We start from the raw sequence: 18,290 nt of genomic DNA, 5'->3' as shown, positions 1-18,290 counted from the left end.
GTCTGTTTTTGCTTTTTTGTTGTTTGTTTGTCTCTTTTTTCTGCTGTGTTTATGATTTATTTCTACCACTGACACCTGGTATCATTCTCTTATAGCCTCATTCTCTACATAGCCAACTGAGACAATAAGAGGGTTACCTTCTACAAACTCTTGGCCAGATTAGCTCCTCTACAAACAGAATCACTGGATTTTCCATTCAGTTAACACACACACTCTCTCTCTCTTTTTTAATAGCTAGAGTTTGTTGGAAAGTCTGGCGACAGTGGTGGAGGAATGTATATCATCAGTATCCTTACCAATGATTTCCTTGCAGTCAGGCATCCAGACTGAAAGAGAGTGGTGACTTAGGAAAGAAAGGGTTTGATAATATTTAGTATACTAAATAAGTTGACTAACACATTGATGATAAAGAAGTAAAAGGGACTTTTAATTAACCAAATTTTTATTAAGCTAAATCCTGATTTGAACACCATAGTTAATTAAGGTTTAGAAATACTTATTTACCATAAATGTGATCAATGAAAAACAAATAACATTTAAATTCTAAATTAGAGACTTAGGAATAAAACTAAGATCACAACAACCAGGCCAAAACATTATTGAGTAACCTTAATCCTCTACATAAAGACCTGCATAAGGCTCTCGGATCCCTAGCCACAGCCAGTCTGGAGTCTGTTGTACAGGAGAGGTAAGAGGGTCACCCTGTTTGGGGTTGGGGTCAGACACTTCCTTTCCACGCCCCATTTGAACAAGTAATGTAATCATTATGTAAGCAACCAGCATAGGCATACCTTGGCATATCTTGCTGCATTTTTCCACTCAACTGCTTTGGATCCCATCTACTATTACTCTTCACCCTAAATATCCTCCTGCTTAATTCCCAATGGTTCCAATTAACCAGTCTTCCTAAAGCTTTTATTTACCAGGGCAGGAACTGAGGTGCTGAAGTGTGTCAGCAGTTGGTGACTACCTTATGATTAACAGCACCGTCATCAACCTGTGGAGTTGTGAAAGAATTCTCTGATTGCTGTTTTTCTGTGGACCTGGCTCCACACATGCAAACAGCAGCCACCATCTGTGACTAGGAGCTAAAGCTGATATATGTTGGCATGCCATTTGCTTTCTTCATTCCTTTCCAGATTTGGGTCTCGCTGTGCCAGAATATTTCGTCTAGTTTTGCAAAAGAAACACCTGGAACAGAAGCAGGTAGAAGACTTTGCAATGATTCCAGCAAAGGAGGCAAAGGATATGCTTTATAAGATGCTCTCAGAAAATTTCATATCACTCCAGGTAACCAATGATGTAATAATCATCAACCAACAGAGCTGGACTAGAGTGAGAGAAACTCCTGAGGCATGCACCTGAACCCCAAGCAAACTCTGTATCCAGCTCTGAGACAGAAAAAAAAGATTAATAAAGACACAGCAAGCACTTGAAAGATAATTATGGAGCTTTAATTGGCCAAGTAGAAAAGAAGCACAGCCAAGAAATCACCCCTCCCTTTTTCTTTAGCTCCTAGTCTCTGTAATTTGCCATTTCCTTGAACCTTAAGTTTATTATTGATTAAGTCTATCAACAACATCTAGTGAGTTCTTACTATGTGCAGACCCATGTAATAGGCCCTGTAAGGAGATAAAATGGATTTTGGAGTTAGAATCATAACTCTGCCTCTTACCTAGTAAGGAAATTACCCACCGTAATTTTCCCAATGGTGGTGAGTGATGGTAATAAAAAATAACGTGGTTTGTGGTAAAGATCAAATATAATCTACATGGCACAAAAGAATTGCTCAGTAAATGTTAGTTGCCTTCTCTTCTCCACTCAGGATGTTTACAGTCAAAGGGAAAAAACGGCAGCCCAGTTCTCCTGTGTCTGATTATGCCATAAACACAGATGCTAAATGACTGAGGAAAAGGAAAGAAGAGAGTGTAGTAGTGTCAGCTGGGACACGACTTTGCCAGTTTACTTTGCCAGTTCTGAAGAACAGTATAATTTCTCTGATTTTTCTTTCTATGGACAAGTAGGAAATTCCCAAAACGCCAGACCATGCCCCTTCCAGGACCTTCTATTTATATACTGTGAACATCCTGTCAGCTGCCCGAATGTTGCTGCACAGGTGCTACAAGGTAACTCCTCTGGACCTTTTCTGTATTCCCTCCATACAAACTAGTCTTATTACTCTCAGGCCCCCTTTAGCCATTTTACCTGAGCTACTTAAATAGAACTATGTGCATTTTTTGTCTTCTCTCTCCTCAGAGCATAGCCAACTTGATAGAAAGGAGGCAATTTGAAACCAAAGAGAACAAGTGAGTAGCATTTTAGTTTAGTAATTATACTTTTTCAAGGTCAAAGGCTTGAGTAGAAATTTCCTATAGAAATAGAAACCAATAGAGACAATAACCACTCTAGTTGTATTGAATTGTTGGCTTAGGTTGGTATAAATAATGCATTAGCCTGCACTTTTCTAATATACCCCCAGTGAAATAATTTTGTATATTAAATTAATGAGAAATGTACAAACTGGCACCAGACTTAAAGTGCAAATGAGACAGAGTTTCAGGAGTGAAGTCACATTTCTAATTAAGTTTATAAAAAACATTCTTGGAGGGTGACATTACCCACTTTGACCAGGAATGTGGTAAAGGGGGAATTATGCCCCAGGGCTAATGAGTAAAAAGAACCTCCACGGCTAGGGGACAAGCCTCAGAGTTGTGTTTGTCTGACAGGCGTCTACTAGAAAAGTCTCAGAGGGTAGAAGCCATCATTGCATCTATGCAAGCTACAGGTGCAGAGGCGGCACAGCTACAAGAAATAGAGGAGATGATCACAGCCCCTGAACGCCAGCAGCTAGAGGCTCTAAAACGTAATGTCAACAAGTAAGCATCATACAGTTTCAAAATACCTTGGAGACAAATCCACCTCTCCAAGTTAATACAACCAAACCTAAACTCACTATCTTCTGTTAAGCTCAGTTAACAGAATTGAATCCACCTATTTCCCTAAGCTGAAAACTCTGAAGACACCCTCAACTTCTTCTCCCTCACCACACACTCTTGTTCACCGAAGAAGTTGTGATTTTTTACTTCAGCAATGTGTCTCAAAACTGGCCTTTCTTTTTTTTTCTTTAAGATTTTATTTATTTATTTTTAGAGAGAGGGGAAGGGAGGGAGAAACATCAACATGTGGTTGCTTCTCATGTGGCCCCCACTGGGGACCTGGCCCGCAACCCAGGTATGTGCCTTGAGTGGGAATCGAACCGGCTACCCTTTGGTTCACAGCCTGCATTCAATCCGCTGAACTACACCAGCCAGGGCTCAAATCTGGCCTTTCACCTTGGCCCCTATGCAGGCCTTCATAACCTCTTTCCTAGGTCTTCACAATCGCCACCACTACCTCTCCTCACCCCCTGCCAACCATCTCTTACAGGCTCTCAAAGTTACTGTCTTTAAAATGATTGATATCACTCTCCTACTTTAAATGCTTTATAAACTCCTATATTTATAGTATAAAGACCAGCCTCCTTGGTGTGACATTTAGGACCTTTTACAGTTTCATAGCTGCCTATCTTTCCATCCTCATTTCCTTTTACTTCTCACCGCCTTAATAGGGATTGCTTTGAATCTGTAGATTCCTTTGGGGAGTATTGCCATCTTAACAATATTAAATTTTCCAACCCATGAACATGGGACGTCTTTCCATTTATTTGTCTTTAATGTCTCAATGTTTTGTCATTTTCCATCTTCATGTACTGCTTTTGTTACATTTATTCCTAAGTACTTTATGTTTTGATGCTATTTTAGCATTTTCTTTATTTTTGAATTGATAGTGTATAGGAATGAAACTAATTTTGTGTTTTGATTTTATATCCTGCAACTTTTTTAATTTTGATTTTTTTATTGATATCCTGCAACTTTTAAGAATTTGTTGACTCGCCCTGGCTGGTGTAGCTCAGTGGATTGAGCACCAGCCTGAGAACCAAAGGGTCACCAGTTCGATTCCCAGTCCAGGGTACATGCCTGGGTTGCTGGCCAGGTCTCCAGTGTGGGGCGTGTGAGAGGCAACCACACATTGGTGTTTCTCTCCCTCTCTTTCTCCCCTCCTCGTCTCTCTAAAAAGAAATAAAATCTTTAAAAAAGAAAAAGAATTTATTGACTAGTTTTTTTGTTTGCAGATCCTTTGAGATTTTTATATATATAGGATCATATCAACCTGAATGCCTTTTATTTTTTTCTTAACTAATTGCCCTCACTAGAACCTACAGTAATAGGTTGAGTGAAAGTGAAAAACAGACATCCTTGTCTTATTCCTGATCTTAAGGAAAAAGCTTTCAGTTTTTCACCATTAAGTATGATATTAGCTGTGGGGTTTTTACAGATGGCTTCAGTCATGTCCAGAAAACTCTTTTTCTATTTCTAATCACTACACACTTAGCCTCAGCCACTCTCAACTTCTACTTTAAAGCACTCTAGATCCTTTTATACCTCTGCCTTTACATGTGCAATTTTTTCTTCTGGTTGTAAGTTAAGACTGTAACTTCTCGTAGGACAGAGGCTGTATATCTTTTGAATCCTTGGCAATTCTCAGTGTCTGGCATTTAAGAGATGCTCAGTAAATGGGAGAATGATCTATTGGTTCTGCTTTCTACCCATGACTCTCAAGGGTAACCAGGCTTTTCTCCATGGCCACACCCAGCCCAATCTCTAACCATAAATATGCTAATAAATGTTCAGTCTGAGAAGATGCTTTCACTTTTTCACTCAGGTTGGATGCCAGTGAAATCCAGGTGGATGAAACTATCTTCTTGCTGGAGTCATACATAGAGAGCACCATGAAGAGACAATGACCCTGAAGAACCATCTTCCTCAAAGATCTAGAGGGATTGGAAGGAAAAATAAAGGAGGTGCCTGGTTGCATTCTTTGCAGTGGGATAAGTTACAGATTCTTGTACTGAAATCCTTCATCCCCACCTCCTAGAATACACCAGAAAGAGTTAGACATTTTTAAAAAAGTTTGCTGATCCTTTTTTGATCCATCACTACATTCTCTCCTCCTTGGCAGGAGAAATTTAAAATCAAGTATAGTAATCATCAGATCCATCAGTCCCCACCAAGAAGTTAGCTCAGCCTGTGTTTCAACATCCTTGAAAATGGAAATTTCTTCCCAATTTATTCTATTTTCAAAAAGCTATACCTGTTCTTTATTTTGTTACAATGTAATCTTTTTAAAAGTTTATTTTATTTTTAGAGAGATGGGAAGGGGGGAAGAGAGGGAGAGAAACATAGATGTGTGGTTGCCTCTCGTGTGCCCCACACTGGGGACCTGGCCTGCACCCCAGGCATGTGCCATAGACCGGGAATAGAACTGGCAACCCTTTGGTTCGCAGGCCCGTACTCAGTCCTCTGAGCCACAATAGCTGGGGCTATTTTGTTACAATGTAATCTCAAATACATACGTTCATATACATACAATGTTAAGAATATGAAAGACTACCACCAAGTAGGGGGAAAAGCTATTTTCAGGACTAGCAGGTGCATTGGCCCAAGCAATTACTCTAGAATCTATGGGTAGAAGCCGCATTTGCCAGCTCCAGGCTGAAATTGTGTATGTAAAACATTTCATTAAGGCCAGCATATGGTAAGTACTCAATAAATCATTGCCTTCCTCCTCTCCATAGTTCCTTAAGAGTGGCAATTCTAAGCTTGCTTTCTCAGAACCATGATTAATAGTCAATGTAATATCATAGCAGCTTCAGTTCACCTAAAGCAGTTAAGTTTTATAATCTCTAGTTTCCTCTTACCAATGTGTTGGTTCTAATTAATTAAACATGAGTGCCAATTAATTGCTGGCCATTATCCTAGGTATAATATACAAAGATAAACAAGATGGCTACTCATTTACTGAGCACATATTATATACCCAGTACTAGGCCATACCTTCAGGATACAAAGATGACTACACATTGCACATACAGGCTAGTGGGAGGAGACAAAGAAGTATGGAGGGGGGTACATAATGGAAAGTATCGTGTACAGAAAGACCATATAGAAAGTGACACTTGATCTGTAGTTTGAAAAATGAGGATTTGCCAGATGGAAGGGGACAAGGATCCCAGAGAGAAGCAGAGACTGGTTTTGGGGGTAACTGAATAAAGGCTATAACTAGAAAAAAAGGCATATGAATCTTGCCAGACTTGAGGAAAAATAAAGGGGAAGTGTCAAAAGTGTTCCCTGCGTATCTGGTTAGGAGACAGGTGTAATTAATTTGAGGAAATCCCTGCTGTAACAAGTGTGTAGAGCGTTGTGGAAGGCTGTTGGGGGGCAGGGAACATGTGAGTCCAGAAATCATTCAGTCGGGGATCATTGTCCTGAACAAGATGGGAAGAAAAGAGGAACTGAAGATTTAGAGGTGGTCTCCTTTGTCATTTATTAATATTACACCGATGGTTCATCCCCAAATGTTATGCCTAAGTTTCCCGAGGATGTTGGGGAAGCCTGCCTGCCTTACGACCCCGCGGACCTAGGGGAGGCACCGCTGGGCCACCAGGGGGCGCCAACCAGGATGCAGCGAACCACAGCCCCATTATGGCCACTGCTCAGCTCAGGTGCTGCTGCTTTTTTCCGGGCGCCGGGAGTCGGTGAGCTTCGCGCAGTGTGTGGCCAGTCCAGCGCCGGGGCACTGCTCGGGCCGTGGCTCACATACTGTGACTTGCAGCGAGGACAGCTCCTCCTTTCGGACAGGCCATTCCTGGGCACTTCACAGCCAGGCTTCCGCTCCAGGTTAGGAGGAGGGCTCCAGCGGTGGGGAGTGATGGAAGGGCTGTACGTACAGCTATGCCTTGGATCCGGTGAGAGCTACCCGCGAGGTCAGGGGGCCGGGCCTATTGCCCCGACTCAGCCTCCTCCCCTATCCTGTGCAGTTTCACCCAATTTTCACCCAATCACCCACTGCTACAACTTTAACCCAAGGGACGCCCTCCTGCCAGCAACGCCCTTTCTGCCCTTTTGTGGCCCTGAACCAGCAGCCCAAGCCTCCGGAAACTGAGCGGCCCAAGAATCGAGGTGTGGGTCTGGGTGTGGCAATCATCCTGCAGTCCAGGGATAAGACTGTCTTGTTGACCTGAAGGACAAGCACCCTCAGAGTTTCCCCCAACCTCTGGGTACCCCCAGGTGAGCACCCTGAGGACAAGGCCCCAAGTCCTGGGAAGAAAATTGCCCTTCACCCAACATGCCATTCCCAGTTTCAGAAATACAGTAGGCACAGAGATGTGGTTTGTTCCATATTCACAGGAGGCTGCAACTGCATCTGTGCCCACTGGAGGGGTCAATGTAAATAGTGGTGGCACCTGACCACTGTTGTTGCAGGTGGGCACGTGGAACTTAATGAAGAGGTAGCTATTCAGCTGAACCAACCTGTACCCTGTCCTGAACCCAAAGACCTATCTGGGACCACTTTGGGTGTGGCCTGAGAAAGGGGCAAACCAAGGACTTGGAGGTCAGGTACTGGCTCTCTGACTCAACTTCTTTCTGCCAGCTGCTGTACGGAGGGCTTCGAGAGCTTTGTGAGGAGAGTGGACTACAGCTACCCCAGGGCCAGTTCTCTTGGGTCCCTTTGGGGTTATGGGAGGTGAGACAGGGACCTGGGAGAGGTCCCTCCCTATTTAACCAAGAACCCTCAACTTGTACCCCAAGTCCCATAGAACAGCCTTTCCTGCTTTGGCCACAGGAAAAATAATGGAGAGTAGGTAGTTTGGAGTCTCCAAACCCACAATCCTCACCTGTGTCTGTCCTGCACCATCTCTACCCTCTACAATCTCTACCCTCCACTTCCTCAGCTGTATTTAGTCTCAGAAAGAAACAGGAAGTTCTCATTTTTGCCATTTTCTTCTCTTAGTCTGCCTACCCTCCTAGGCTGAGCTGGGGTTTCCCCAAATACCATCACATCATTGTCCATCTACTTGTGGTCTCCCAGGAGTCACAGCAGCAGCTGCAGGTAGGGTTGGCAGTGGAGGGAGGATATGGGGGCACAGAAGGCCCAGATTGGTTTTGACTATGACTAAGGTGGGGGAGGGAGAAAGTCAGAAATCCAATAGCCTTGCCCCCTGCTCCAAGTTTCTCTCCATTCCACCTGTGGGTAGACTGTGATCAGAAAAGGCTTCCTGTCTGGCCCCAGGCATGGATCCAACCAAATCCAAGTGAGGTGAGCGCCTTTATATGGCTGGACCCAGATGTAGCAGCTGCAGTGGCCGCCACAGAAGATGGGACAGAGACACCGAGACATCTCTCCCAGGACCTACCACCCTCTGTCCTGTAAGTAAAAGCTTTTCCCTGACCCTCCAACACACCAACACATACACATTGAGAAGTTCAGCTCTCTCTCAGGAGGAGAGGTGATTTGTGTGGTGGGAGTTTTAGGTGGTGAGTTGGTCAACTAATTGAAGAGAGCACATGAGATCAAAGACACATTAAACTCCAAGGGTTCCTGCTCTGACTGGCTAGCCCTGAAGACCTGGGTTTGTGTCCTACTCTCCCTTAGGGGCAAGTCATTTAGCCCTCCTTGAACCTGTTTTCTTTCTGTAAAATGAGGTTAATATCCACCCATCCTTCTCCTGTGGTAGTTGGGAGGATTATGACAATGGATATGAAAGTGGGCTAAGCCACAAGGTACAGCCTAGACAGGAGCTGTCATTATTTGGTGTGGTGGAACTAGAGGAGGATGGAAGAGCTCGACCGCTGGCCTTGCCCATGTCCACACTGCTGCAGACAATCCCAACCACCGAAAAAGTCAAAGAAAGGGTCAGCACTGGGACCAAGTTTGCCCTCAGGCTCTGGCTGCAACATCTGTGCAGATAAGGGTGAAGAAGGGCAAGAGGGCTCCACAGGGTTGGGCTAAATGTACTAGTGCTTTTCTGGGCACTGGGGGAGGGGGTAAGAAGAAACTAGTGCTATTGGAAGTCCTCAGTGTGGCACCTCTACCATGTGAATTTGGAGCTCATTTGGATCCTGAGCCTGCAAAGGACCCCTTCCCCACAAACCAGGGATCTGGAAAGCCAGTGCATAATCCCCTCTCCAGTCTATCTGTATGACACAGAAGATTCACAACCTTTATTGTGGCTAAGAACTTTGCTACAACTTTGGGAATAAAAAGTAAAATTACAACAGAGGTTCTAGGCCCTGGAGGAGCCTGAAAAAAGAGAATGGGGAGAGCACAAAGGTAATCCCACCTCCCCGGAAAGGTGCAGAATGATCCAGACCTCACCACAGGGCTATGGGCCTTTTGAAGCTCCAACCCTGGGCTGGTCAGCATAAGAAACATTGTGAGCTTAATATATAAATAGAGAGGGCCCCAGACAATAGGCCAGGCCCTGCTCCTAAACCCCTGGGGATCAGGGCTAAGGCCTTATCTCCTCCTCAGGCATGCCAGGAAGTAGGAGGCAGGGGAAGTCATCTTTGGATGTATTTTGGTTTTCCTTGTTTAAGTATAAAAAAATCTTCAAACCAAAATAGAGTTCTTTGTCCATGAGTCTATCTCAGTTTCTCTACTTGTCTGTTTGGCCAAAGAGAACAGAATGGACATGAAGAGACAATGGCTATGGGGAAGGAACTGAGCCATGGGTTTGGGAAATGGGAAGAGAGGGCATCTAGGGAGTCAACAGAAGGGCCCCTTCCCCACAAGGCTCTAGATAGTCAAGGATGAGAAGTCAGCCCTTTCCCCAACTCATATCACATCCCATTTGCCTACCACTGCCTAGGTTAACGTACCCAAAGGAACATGCCAGCCATCTAAAGAACACTTCAAAAAATAGAGCCCAAATATCCTTCAAAAGAGGTTAAATATTAACCCTTTGGGTGCTGGCCTTGTCAGACAGAGATGATGCCAAAAACAAGTGTCCATGAATGTCTTCCCAGCCTTTGGCTAAAGCCTCTAAGGGGTCAAAAGTGGCCAGGGATCTGGACTCCAGAGTATACTTGTTCAGCATTGGGAGACAGTGCAGGTTCCATAATCCAGAGGACTCAGTCCAAGGAAATGATGTCTGACCGGCAGCCAGTCAAAGAGGGACCTGGGGGCAGGGGCCCTCCGTGCCCCTCCCTCAAGGTGCCCCCAGGAGCCACAATGCTACTGATACGGCCAGGAGGGGGTGCTGGAGTACTGCTGCGGTGAGAGCTCCCCAATGTGGGGGCTAGTGGGCCCAGGAAGTGGGAAGGGGTCCCTCGGTACTGGAAGAAATGGCCAAGGGCATCCTGTTCATCTAGCGAGGTGATGACGGAGGGACCATAGTGCTGGGAGGAATCAAGGGCAAAGTTTAAGATTTTATCCTTTCTTTATCTGCCCCCCTCCCCCCATCACTCATATCAGAAATATCATATGTGATAAATCAACCCCTCTGGACCCCAGGTACTCTGTGAGAAGGAGAGCCTCTCTCCGATTCCCTGCTTCCCTATACCCTACCCTGGTTCCCTGTCTTGAGATAGCCCCTCCAGCTTGCTAGTTTCTTGGCCTTGTGGGCATCCAAATGTATGGAATGTCCGGTTGAAGCAGGCATGGTGCTCAAGTACACATGGGCGTGGGGGGTGAGCAGGCAAGGGGCAGAACTACACTAAAATCTCTGGAGACAGAACAGTAACAGGGGTCGAGGAAGACATAGCTGAAAATCTAAGTAAGTACTAGTGGGGCCTCAGAGGGAAATAAACTGCTTTCACTGTCCCCTCACAGAGAAACAGATTTAGATCTCCAGGGAAAATGAGAGGGGGAGGGTGCCCATTAGTGCCTAAGAAAGGAATCTTCTGAGATCTGAGATCTTCATAAGAGAAGGGATCACTTACCTGACTTTCAGTGTGAAGGAAAGAAAATAAATCTAAACCTGGTAAGAAAAAAATTAAAATCAACCTCCTGTCTGACCCCTTCACTGCCAAAAACAACAGAAAATTTCCTTGGATTGTGGCCCTTTGCAAAGAGAGCCAGAAAACTTTGAAAAGGAGCAGGGGTTTGATCCCAGAGGAAGGTCATGGCAGTTTAGGGTCCTGTTTTGTAATCAATGTCCTACCTTGGATGTCCGCCCCCAGTGGGAAGGCAGGTGGGTACTCATGTAATGGGAGACTGGACAGGAAATCTCCACCCAACGTGCCCACAGCAGGGCTCCGTAGCACTGAAGATGGCTGGTGACCAGCTGTCAGGACTCTGTGAGGAGAAACAAGGAGCTGGGGCAGCCAGCAAACAAACCATAAATGCCCTCACCCAGCTCAGCCTCCCAAGTCCCCTCTATGTACCAGGCTTTGCCCTGTGACCAGAAAGCCTTCCTGACTTTTTCCTCTGTCCCTTCTGTTATAGAGTCAGCCTATTTCTTCATACCCTTTGCTTCCAGGTAGGGCCAGGATGGCAGCTGAGGTGACAGGACAGTGCTTCTTGGTTGGGGGCAGGTCCTCTTCATCTGATGAGCTTTCTATTGTCAGGTCTATAACTTCAACCTTCTTCTTATTCTCTGATGGATTGCCCTCTTGGACTGGGCTGTACTGGAGGCCTGTGGATGGTAAGAATACTGTGTCTCAGAGAAGAGGCCATTCACGACTTAGCTCAGCTAGGGGACAAGGGATCACTCACCATCCAGCCCATACCCTGGCGGGGGGCAAACCTCAGATGCCTCCTTCTTGGGTTTCATTGGGCACCAGGATCCATCTTCCATGAACTGGATCTCATCACAATCCGAGCAGGAATTAAGAATATCCATGAATAGACTGGAGGAGGGGAGAGAAGGGAATTTATGGTGTTGAGACAGTAGCCAGGCCTCATCTGTAAAACAGATATTATCCATCCTACTGAACTGAGCTGTTGGTAGAATCAAGTACAGTATATAAAAGAGCTTTGCAACCTTTAATACTAACCTTTAAAATAAATATATTCTAAGCATCTACTTCATGTAGTACTAGGGACAAAATAAGGAGCAGAGATAGAGAACTCCATAAACCACTTTAAAAAGGGCACTGGGAACAAGGACTGTAATGTACGTTCTGGAAAGGGATTAGGACTCCCTAGATCAGCATATCTAAGCCCTCAAAAGAACTTTATTGCTATGCTCAGTGAGAGGCCAAGTAGTTGTTATAAGCAATATTATAGTTTGATACAGTAGCTTTGCCACTTACTAACCGTATAACTTCAGGCAAAATATTCAGTCTCTCCGGGCCTCAGTTTCCTCACATGTGAGGAATAGCAATATCTATGTCAGAGTTATGATGAGGACCCAATAAGACAAGGCATGCAAAGTGCTCAGCACCATGTAAGTCCTCAGTGTTGGAAATATTATCAAGGGGGTTAGAGTACACATATATATGTATACATACACACTCACATATATACATGTATCTATACACACATACACATATGAGAGAGAGAGAAAACTAGTGGCCGTCCTAGGTAAGATGAAGCAGAATGCAAAATGGCCCTACCCGTCAATGATAAGAGATTCATAGGGAGCCTTCTTGTCACACACAGGACAAGTCCACGTTGGCTTCTTCTCATTCATCTGTAGATACAGGGCAGCGTCGAAGCTCTGCAGGTGGGCACAGGTGAGAGCACGACAAGGGACAGTCAGGCGCATCTTTCCGAGCTGAGGAGAGATGAGTTGTCTGGTCAGAATCCTCATGTCCCACAAAGCCTCACTCTAGTATCTCTGAACCCTCCTCCCCTCTTCTCCCTTGTACTCACCGGGCACATGAGTGACACCCGGAGACTTGTAGTGGCCACCTCACTGTCGGGGTCAGCAGTCAGTTTCTCCTTGACTGAAACGGAAGTGAAGCCAGAGAAATGGAGTCAGCAAGGCTGGAGAGGAAGCCTGGGAGGTGGTGAGGTCAGAAGCAGATGGCTTTTGGATGTCACATGGGGGTAGTCTGGGATCTGGATTATGAAGGCCAGGTGGGTAAGTGAGTGGGTGGGTAAGATTTCCCCGTCCCCGAAGATGCTTAAATATAGCTTCGTGACACTTTGGCAGAGATGACCTAGAAGGAATTAAAGCATCACAAGAGGGTCTCAGCCAGTGTGGCTCAGTTGGTTGGGCATCTACCCACAAACAAAAAGGCTGCCAGTTCATTCCTGGTTCGCGTGGCTCAGTGGATTGAGCACCAGCCTGCGAACTAAAGGGTTGCCAGTTCAATTCCCAGTCAGGGTACATGCCTAGGTTGCAGGCCAGGTCCCCAGTGTAGGGCACGCATGAGAGGCAACCACATATTGATGTCTTTCTCCCTCCCTTCCCCTCTTGAAAAGTAAATAAATAAAAATCTTTTTAAAAATTAAAAAAAAAAAAAGGTTGCCAGTTTGATTCACAATCAGGGCACATGCAGGTTCAGTCCTCAATGGGGGCCCATATGGAAGGCAACCGATTGATATTTCTCTCTCACATTGATGTTTCTCTCCCTCTCTTTCTCCCGCCCTTCTCTCTCTAAAATCAAAAATAAAAATTGTTAAAAAACTTTTAAAAAAGCATCATGAGAGGGTTAGAGTAGATGATCCTTAAGATTCTTTCCAGACCAAAGAACCCATATTCCAGCAGAGCCAAGGTTAGGGTGCAGGAGGTGTAAAGCAGATGTATAATTGGGAATGCAAGATCCAATTCCTCAACCACTAAGACTGGTAAGGGATGTAAGGGGAGGGTTGAGGTTAATGTGAGAGGTGAGGTAAACTGTCAGGGTGTGGGTGTGTCTAAAAAGGCTAGAGGGCCAGGAAGACCTGGATCCAGATCAGAGTAGGGAAGAGGGGTAGGATGCTACTCACTCAGTGCTCGGGAGTGGTCTGGGTTCCGTATGCCCTTTGCTCTGAGTTTTTGTAGAAGGGTCCCTGCAGTCAACTGCCTCACCAGGTACACAGACAATGAGTAATTCTACTTGGAGGTAGAGGGAGACAATTAGCCTCTGATTTGCACACCACCCCCATACCCTTTGTCCCGTGAGGATCAAAGACAGTAGGTTAAGCCAGAGAAACCCATGAAGAGGAAGATATTTCCCAAACACAAAACACTTGGGTGATTCCTTCTCATTCCCTGCATTTCAGGCTTCTTCATCCTCCCTGACGCAGCCATGCTCACCCGTCCAAACTCAGATGACCAGTTGACCACAATGGTGTTGGGAACAGTGGCTGAGAGTCGAGCCAGGGGTGTGATGTTGATGGGGCGGCTGGGCCTTTTGGGCTCAGCCCCATTCTTGGTAGGGGGAAGGTAACCCTAGGGAAGGGAAGGACTGGTCAAGACATCTTGTCTCAGGTTACTCATTCCCTGGAGGGAAGGCCAGCTTACTGACCAAGGACACTCGAAAAACTGGAGCACTGTTATTGTCTATGGGGTTCATTCCTGGGGGTAAAAGAGAGCTTATTCATTGACCAACGAAATAGGAACCCACTCACAGAGTTCTGGAAGAAGAAGAATAGGGATACCCTACTTGGTCCAACTCTCAGCTCTGGATTCATCACTTCTGAGAAGCCTTTCCTGAACATTTGGGTTGAACTAACATCACTCCTCTGGGTTCTGACAGAACCCTTGTTCAGTCCTATCTTAGTGCTCTCTTGATTATATTGATTCAACCAGGAAACAGAGCACCTACTATGTATCAGGCACTGTGCTAAGCATGTCTCTTTCATAATAGGGTTTTTTAGTTAACATGTAGGAACTTAAACAGAAGGGGTTGCTGCCAGAAAAAGGAAAGAGTATTTACCGGCAGAGGACACAGTTTCCCATTGACCTTGACAAAGAGGTTGGGAGGGAAATAGTCCTCCTGGGGGCAGCTGGTCTCACAGAGACAGAACCTAGGAAGAGATGAGAGAAGATAAAAGGATGGGGGCAGTTTCTTGAGCTGAACCCCTCAGTATTCAATAACAGTACGAGGGATATCTCCTAGGGGTATCTGACATTCCCTTATTTCATTCCCGCCCCTAAAGGAAGCGCCTGGCAGGGAGGAAGGGAAAATCAACTCACCTTAGCTGTACCTGTATAGTATAATCACATTTGGCCCCTGGTAGAACCTCTCTGTCAGGGAGGGGGAGGGAGAGGTGTCAGTATGTGGCTCCCACAGAGGGCAGGGGTGAACAGACAGAAACACAGGAAGTTAGACATCCAGGGGATAGCAAAGACATTTGAAAGAATGAAGAGACAATACAGGTGCAGGAGGATGGATAGGAAGGAGAGCAGGGCAAAAGAGAAGAAAGTCTGAGCACAGTCCAGAAGTAACCAACCCTACAGTGAGGCAAGAGGCCTGAAGTACCTGGATGTGAGAATCTGCTGAACTTGCTGGGGTGTGAGCGCGAAAGTAAAGTGCGCTTCCTCAAACCGCTGGCTAGAGGTGGATGCTGAGAACACAAAGAGGCAGTTATTCCCAAGACCATGCATAGGCAGCGACAGAAGTTACCCCCATCCCAAGCTGATGATCCCATAGGACTAAAGACTCGGAAAGGCTTGGGGAAGAGGCATGGAGGCCAGGAAGACTGAAGGACCACAAAGAGCCATACCGAGGGTGGTGGGCCGGATGAGCTCCCCGTAGACTTCATAGAAGGGCAATGGTTTCATGGTGACATCAGGATGCACAGGCTGGGGCAGAGGGGGGTGCATGTCCACTTCCCGCTTGGGGCCCAGCAGGGTACCGGGGGCCAAGAGGACTGGGGGGATGGGAGCTAGCGAACCAGGGGAGCCTACAGGAGGGGTCCCAGGGGGCAAAGAGAGCAGGGAGAGATCAGAGGGCCCAAGTGTCTTCCGGGGGAAGCGTCGGCGGTAAAGTTCTTTGATTTTCATCTGGACACTGGGGGCACAGCTGGACTTTAGGAGGTGCAGGGCCTTGGCCAGGAGCTCGTGTTTTCGTCCACTCTTGTTCCGGCCAGCAAAGCCAAGGAGCACCTGGAGCTCAGACACCCGGAAACTCATCACCATGTGCTGCAGAGAACAGAGAAGCTTGAGAATCCTATCTCACATAGGCTTGTCCTGCACTGGGGCTGAGCTACTGGATGGGCAATGCGTCTTCCTTTCCAGCCAGTAGTATACTGCCAGACAGCCAACCTGGCCAAAGGGATATCTCAGTCCCACTTTAGCAACCCTCAGGTCAACCTCACCACTACCTCCAGAGCTTAAGCAACCCTATCTCACCATGCCTGTAAGCTGACCAGGTTGGAGCAGGGTACAGACAGCAAGCCATCCTCAGGCACACCTCTGAGCCCACTACAGCCATAACCCTGCAACCTGAACTCTAAGCTGCTTATTTCCTTTCCTGCTCTTTCTCAGACTCTCAGACCCATCCCAGCCTCCTGGGAAGAGGGTATGAGACAAGGAAAACAAGGGGTAGAAAAGATGTCAGGGCAGATAGCCAACAGGGAAGAAAAGGGCTAGATGGCTGGAGGATCGTGTCCCATCGCCCCCACCTCCCAACACCTCAGTCCACCTCAGCTATTTTCCCCAAGCTTCTGAAGCTTTTGTGGCCAGGGTTTTCAGGTCAGGTTCAATGCTTTTAACTCCCCCAAATCCTTTTCTCAGTGTCATTCATATAAGCACCCCTCCCTCAGTCCTACTTATCTGAGAGGGAAACAAGACCAAAACTTGGGACAAAGTGTTTAACAGTGAATCCCTTCTGTGAATCTCTAGCAGGGTCTTGCTAGCCTTCCACATTCTTCCCTTCATAGGAGGCTTTATGGCTTTGGGCCCTTTTTGAGGACGGTGATGAAAAACCTACTCCTCTGCTTTTCTGCCATCCTTATTTCCTCTATATAGTCTTTTTTTCCCTACTAGCTTCGTCAAGAACTTGCATCTTTCTACCCCACAGTTTCACACCCCTAGGTCTCTGACCGAAAATACCGATTCACAGAAGCAGGACTTTCCCATCTTGAAATTGCTCCAGGATACTTCTGCCCCACCCCTCGATCTAGAGCCCGCACGGCCCCGCCCCCTAGATCTCAGTCGCCCACTGGTACTTCCCAAGGTTCAGATCCCAATAGCAGCCTCAAAGCCTCCACCTTTCAGCTGCATTTCCCAGAAAAGCCTCCGGTACGTCAGCACCCCCAGTATTATTCTCTACACCTGCCCCCTACCGTCGCATCTCTTGGCCTTGATAGACTGGCCCTCTACGCCTCTACAGCAGCTTTTCCCTCTGGCCCTATCACTACCTCTGCGTCTACAACCAAATCCGACTTTTACCCCGCGTCCCCGCCCCCTGAGCATCGGCCCTTACGCGGCAATTCCCCCTCGGCCCCACCCCTCCATCTGCCCCGCGGCCCCGCCCCCGGAGCTCCGCCGCAGCCCCTTCTTCGCCCACAGCCACTTCTCTCCCATCCCTAGCAGCCGGTCCCCGCCACGTCTCCACCCGAACCTTCAGGACCCAGTCTCAGTCGCTCCCCTGACTCGGCGGACCGCCAGACTCTGTCCAGATGGGAATGGGGGAGGGGACCAGTACCTTTAATTCGCCCAGCTCCGCCATCTTGAGACATCGCAAGCGAGAGAGCCTAAGCTCAAGCTCAGGCCCAGGGACCGGCGCACAACTCACCACCCCGGAGCCGGCCGCAAATTGCCGCCTGCTCCGCCCCGTCCGGCCCCTACACCTCCCCTAGCAGGCCCCGCCCGCCGGGCTCCGGACAAGCTTTAGCCTCGGCCCCTCCCACCACCCTGGACTGGCTCCTGCAAGTCTTTGGCTGGGATGCGACACGGGTGGGCACGAAGGAAGTGTGCTCCTCAAAAGATCGCGGGGTCTCCAGGGGTTAAGGAGAGGAGGCGAGCCAGAGGTGCCTACAAGAGGGAGGTTTTGCCACGCCGGAGTGAGCAGGGGATGAGCTATTAGGAAGCCAAAGAGATGTGAAATACGGAAGGAAAGTACCGAGAACTGCTTAAATCTGAGAGAAATGGGGGAGGGGGAAGCGAAGTTCCCTCTCCAAGTTTAACCAGCTAAAATCAAGAGTTTTACCATCTTGGGAAATGGGTGAAATCCGATCCATTTTAGTCATAAATAGTTCAGGACGGCTATTCTCAATCCTTCATTTCTCTACCCCACCCCCACCCCCGCCCCAAACCACCACCACCAACTACAATATAGTTCCTGGTCCGGCCGTAGAACTACAACTTGGCAGCAGAAGTTTGGTGCGAAGAGCGTGACTTACCAGCACAGTTGCCTGAGGCCGGGGAGGGCGCTCAGAGGGTGGGCTGGGGAGGTGGGAGAAGGGGCCCGGCAAGGCTCGATCAGACTACACAGCTGGAGGTGAGTGCCGCAACTGGACACTGCTGCCGCAGCTCCGCCTGGGTAGGAGCTTCGACAGGCCAAGCACTGGGGCTGGAGCCGCCCCCTTCT

The 18,290-nt window shown here is 47.3% G+C and overlaps 3 protein-coding genes across 7 annotated transcripts in view; 2 read left to right on the top strand and 1 right to left on the bottom strand.

Annotated features, from left to right (window-relative positions):
- Positions 1-4,928, top strand: part of POLR3C (RNA polymerase III subunit C) — a 15,747-nt gene extending 10,819 nt beyond the window's left edge. For all 3 annotated transcript variants that reach the window (XM_045181697.3, XM_024574634.3, XM_024574617.3), the window contains exons 9-15: positions 235-286; positions 628-688; positions 1,140-1,290; positions 2,025-2,126; positions 2,257-2,306; positions 2,727-2,876; positions 4,762-4,928. In XM_045181697.3, the coding sequence (XP_045037632.1) occupies positions 235-286; positions 628-688; positions 1,140-1,290; positions 2,025-2,126; positions 2,257-2,306; positions 2,727-2,876; positions 4,762-4,843 (648 nt within the window). In that variant the 3' untranslated portion in view covers positions 4,844-4,928. The remainder of the gene's footprint in view (positions 1-234; positions 287-627; positions 689-1,139; positions 1,291-2,024; positions 2,127-2,256; positions 2,307-2,726; positions 2,877-4,761) is intronic.
- PIAS3 (protein inhibitor of activated STAT 3) lies at positions 4,770-18,290 on the bottom strand. 3 transcript variants are annotated; one of them, XM_053914470.1, is made up of 14 exons: positions 17,406-17,507; positions 15,481-15,898; positions 15,237-15,321; positions 14,951-15,001; positions 14,691-14,781; positions 14,069-14,203; positions 13,759-13,864; positions 12,697-12,770; positions 12,438-12,598; positions 11,596-11,729; positions 11,347-11,515; positions 11,042-11,175; positions 10,821-10,858; positions 4,770-4,870 (listed from the first exon to the last, which is right to left on the bottom strand). In XM_053914470.1, the coding sequence occupies exons 1-14, from the start codon at positions 17,427-17,429 to the stop codon at positions 4,811-4,813; spliced, it is 1,680 nt and encodes a 559-aa protein (XP_053770445.1). In that variant the 5' UTR covers positions 17,430-17,507; the 3' UTR covers positions 4,770-4,810. The 3 variants fall into 3 exon arrangements, with proteins under 3 accessions (XP_053770445.1, XP_024430361.1, XP_024430354.1); XM_024574593.3 differs by lacking the exons at positions 4,770-4,870; positions 17,406-17,507 and adding exons at positions 9,078-10,277; positions 18,103-18,290; XM_024574586.3 differs by lacking the exon at positions 4,770-4,870 and adding an exon at positions 9,078-10,277 and having other exon boundaries at positions 17,406-17,531.
- On the top strand, positions 6,013-9,069 carry NUDT17 (nudix hydrolase 17). Its single transcript, XM_053914808.1, is given in 11 exon segments — positions 6,013-6,019; positions 6,469-6,590; positions 6,593-6,647; positions 6,650-6,756; positions 6,759-6,776; positions 6,983-7,166; positions 7,362-7,387; positions 7,531-7,623; positions 7,891-7,989; positions 8,170-8,310; positions 8,679-9,069. Coding segments are annotated over 11 exon segments (1,023 nt in total). The 3' UTR covers positions 8,850-9,069.

This window comes from Desmodus rotundus, chromosome 12 (assembly GCF_022682495.2).
Source record: "Desmodus rotundus isolate HL8 chromosome 12, HLdesRot8A.1, whole genome shotgun sequence".
Classification (NCBI taxonomy): domain Eukaryota; kingdom Metazoa; phylum Chordata; class Mammalia; order Chiroptera; family Phyllostomidae; genus Desmodus; species Desmodus rotundus.
The sequence above is the reverse complement of the archived record's forward strand: the minus strand, read 5'-3'. Positions and strand labels throughout refer to the sequence as shown.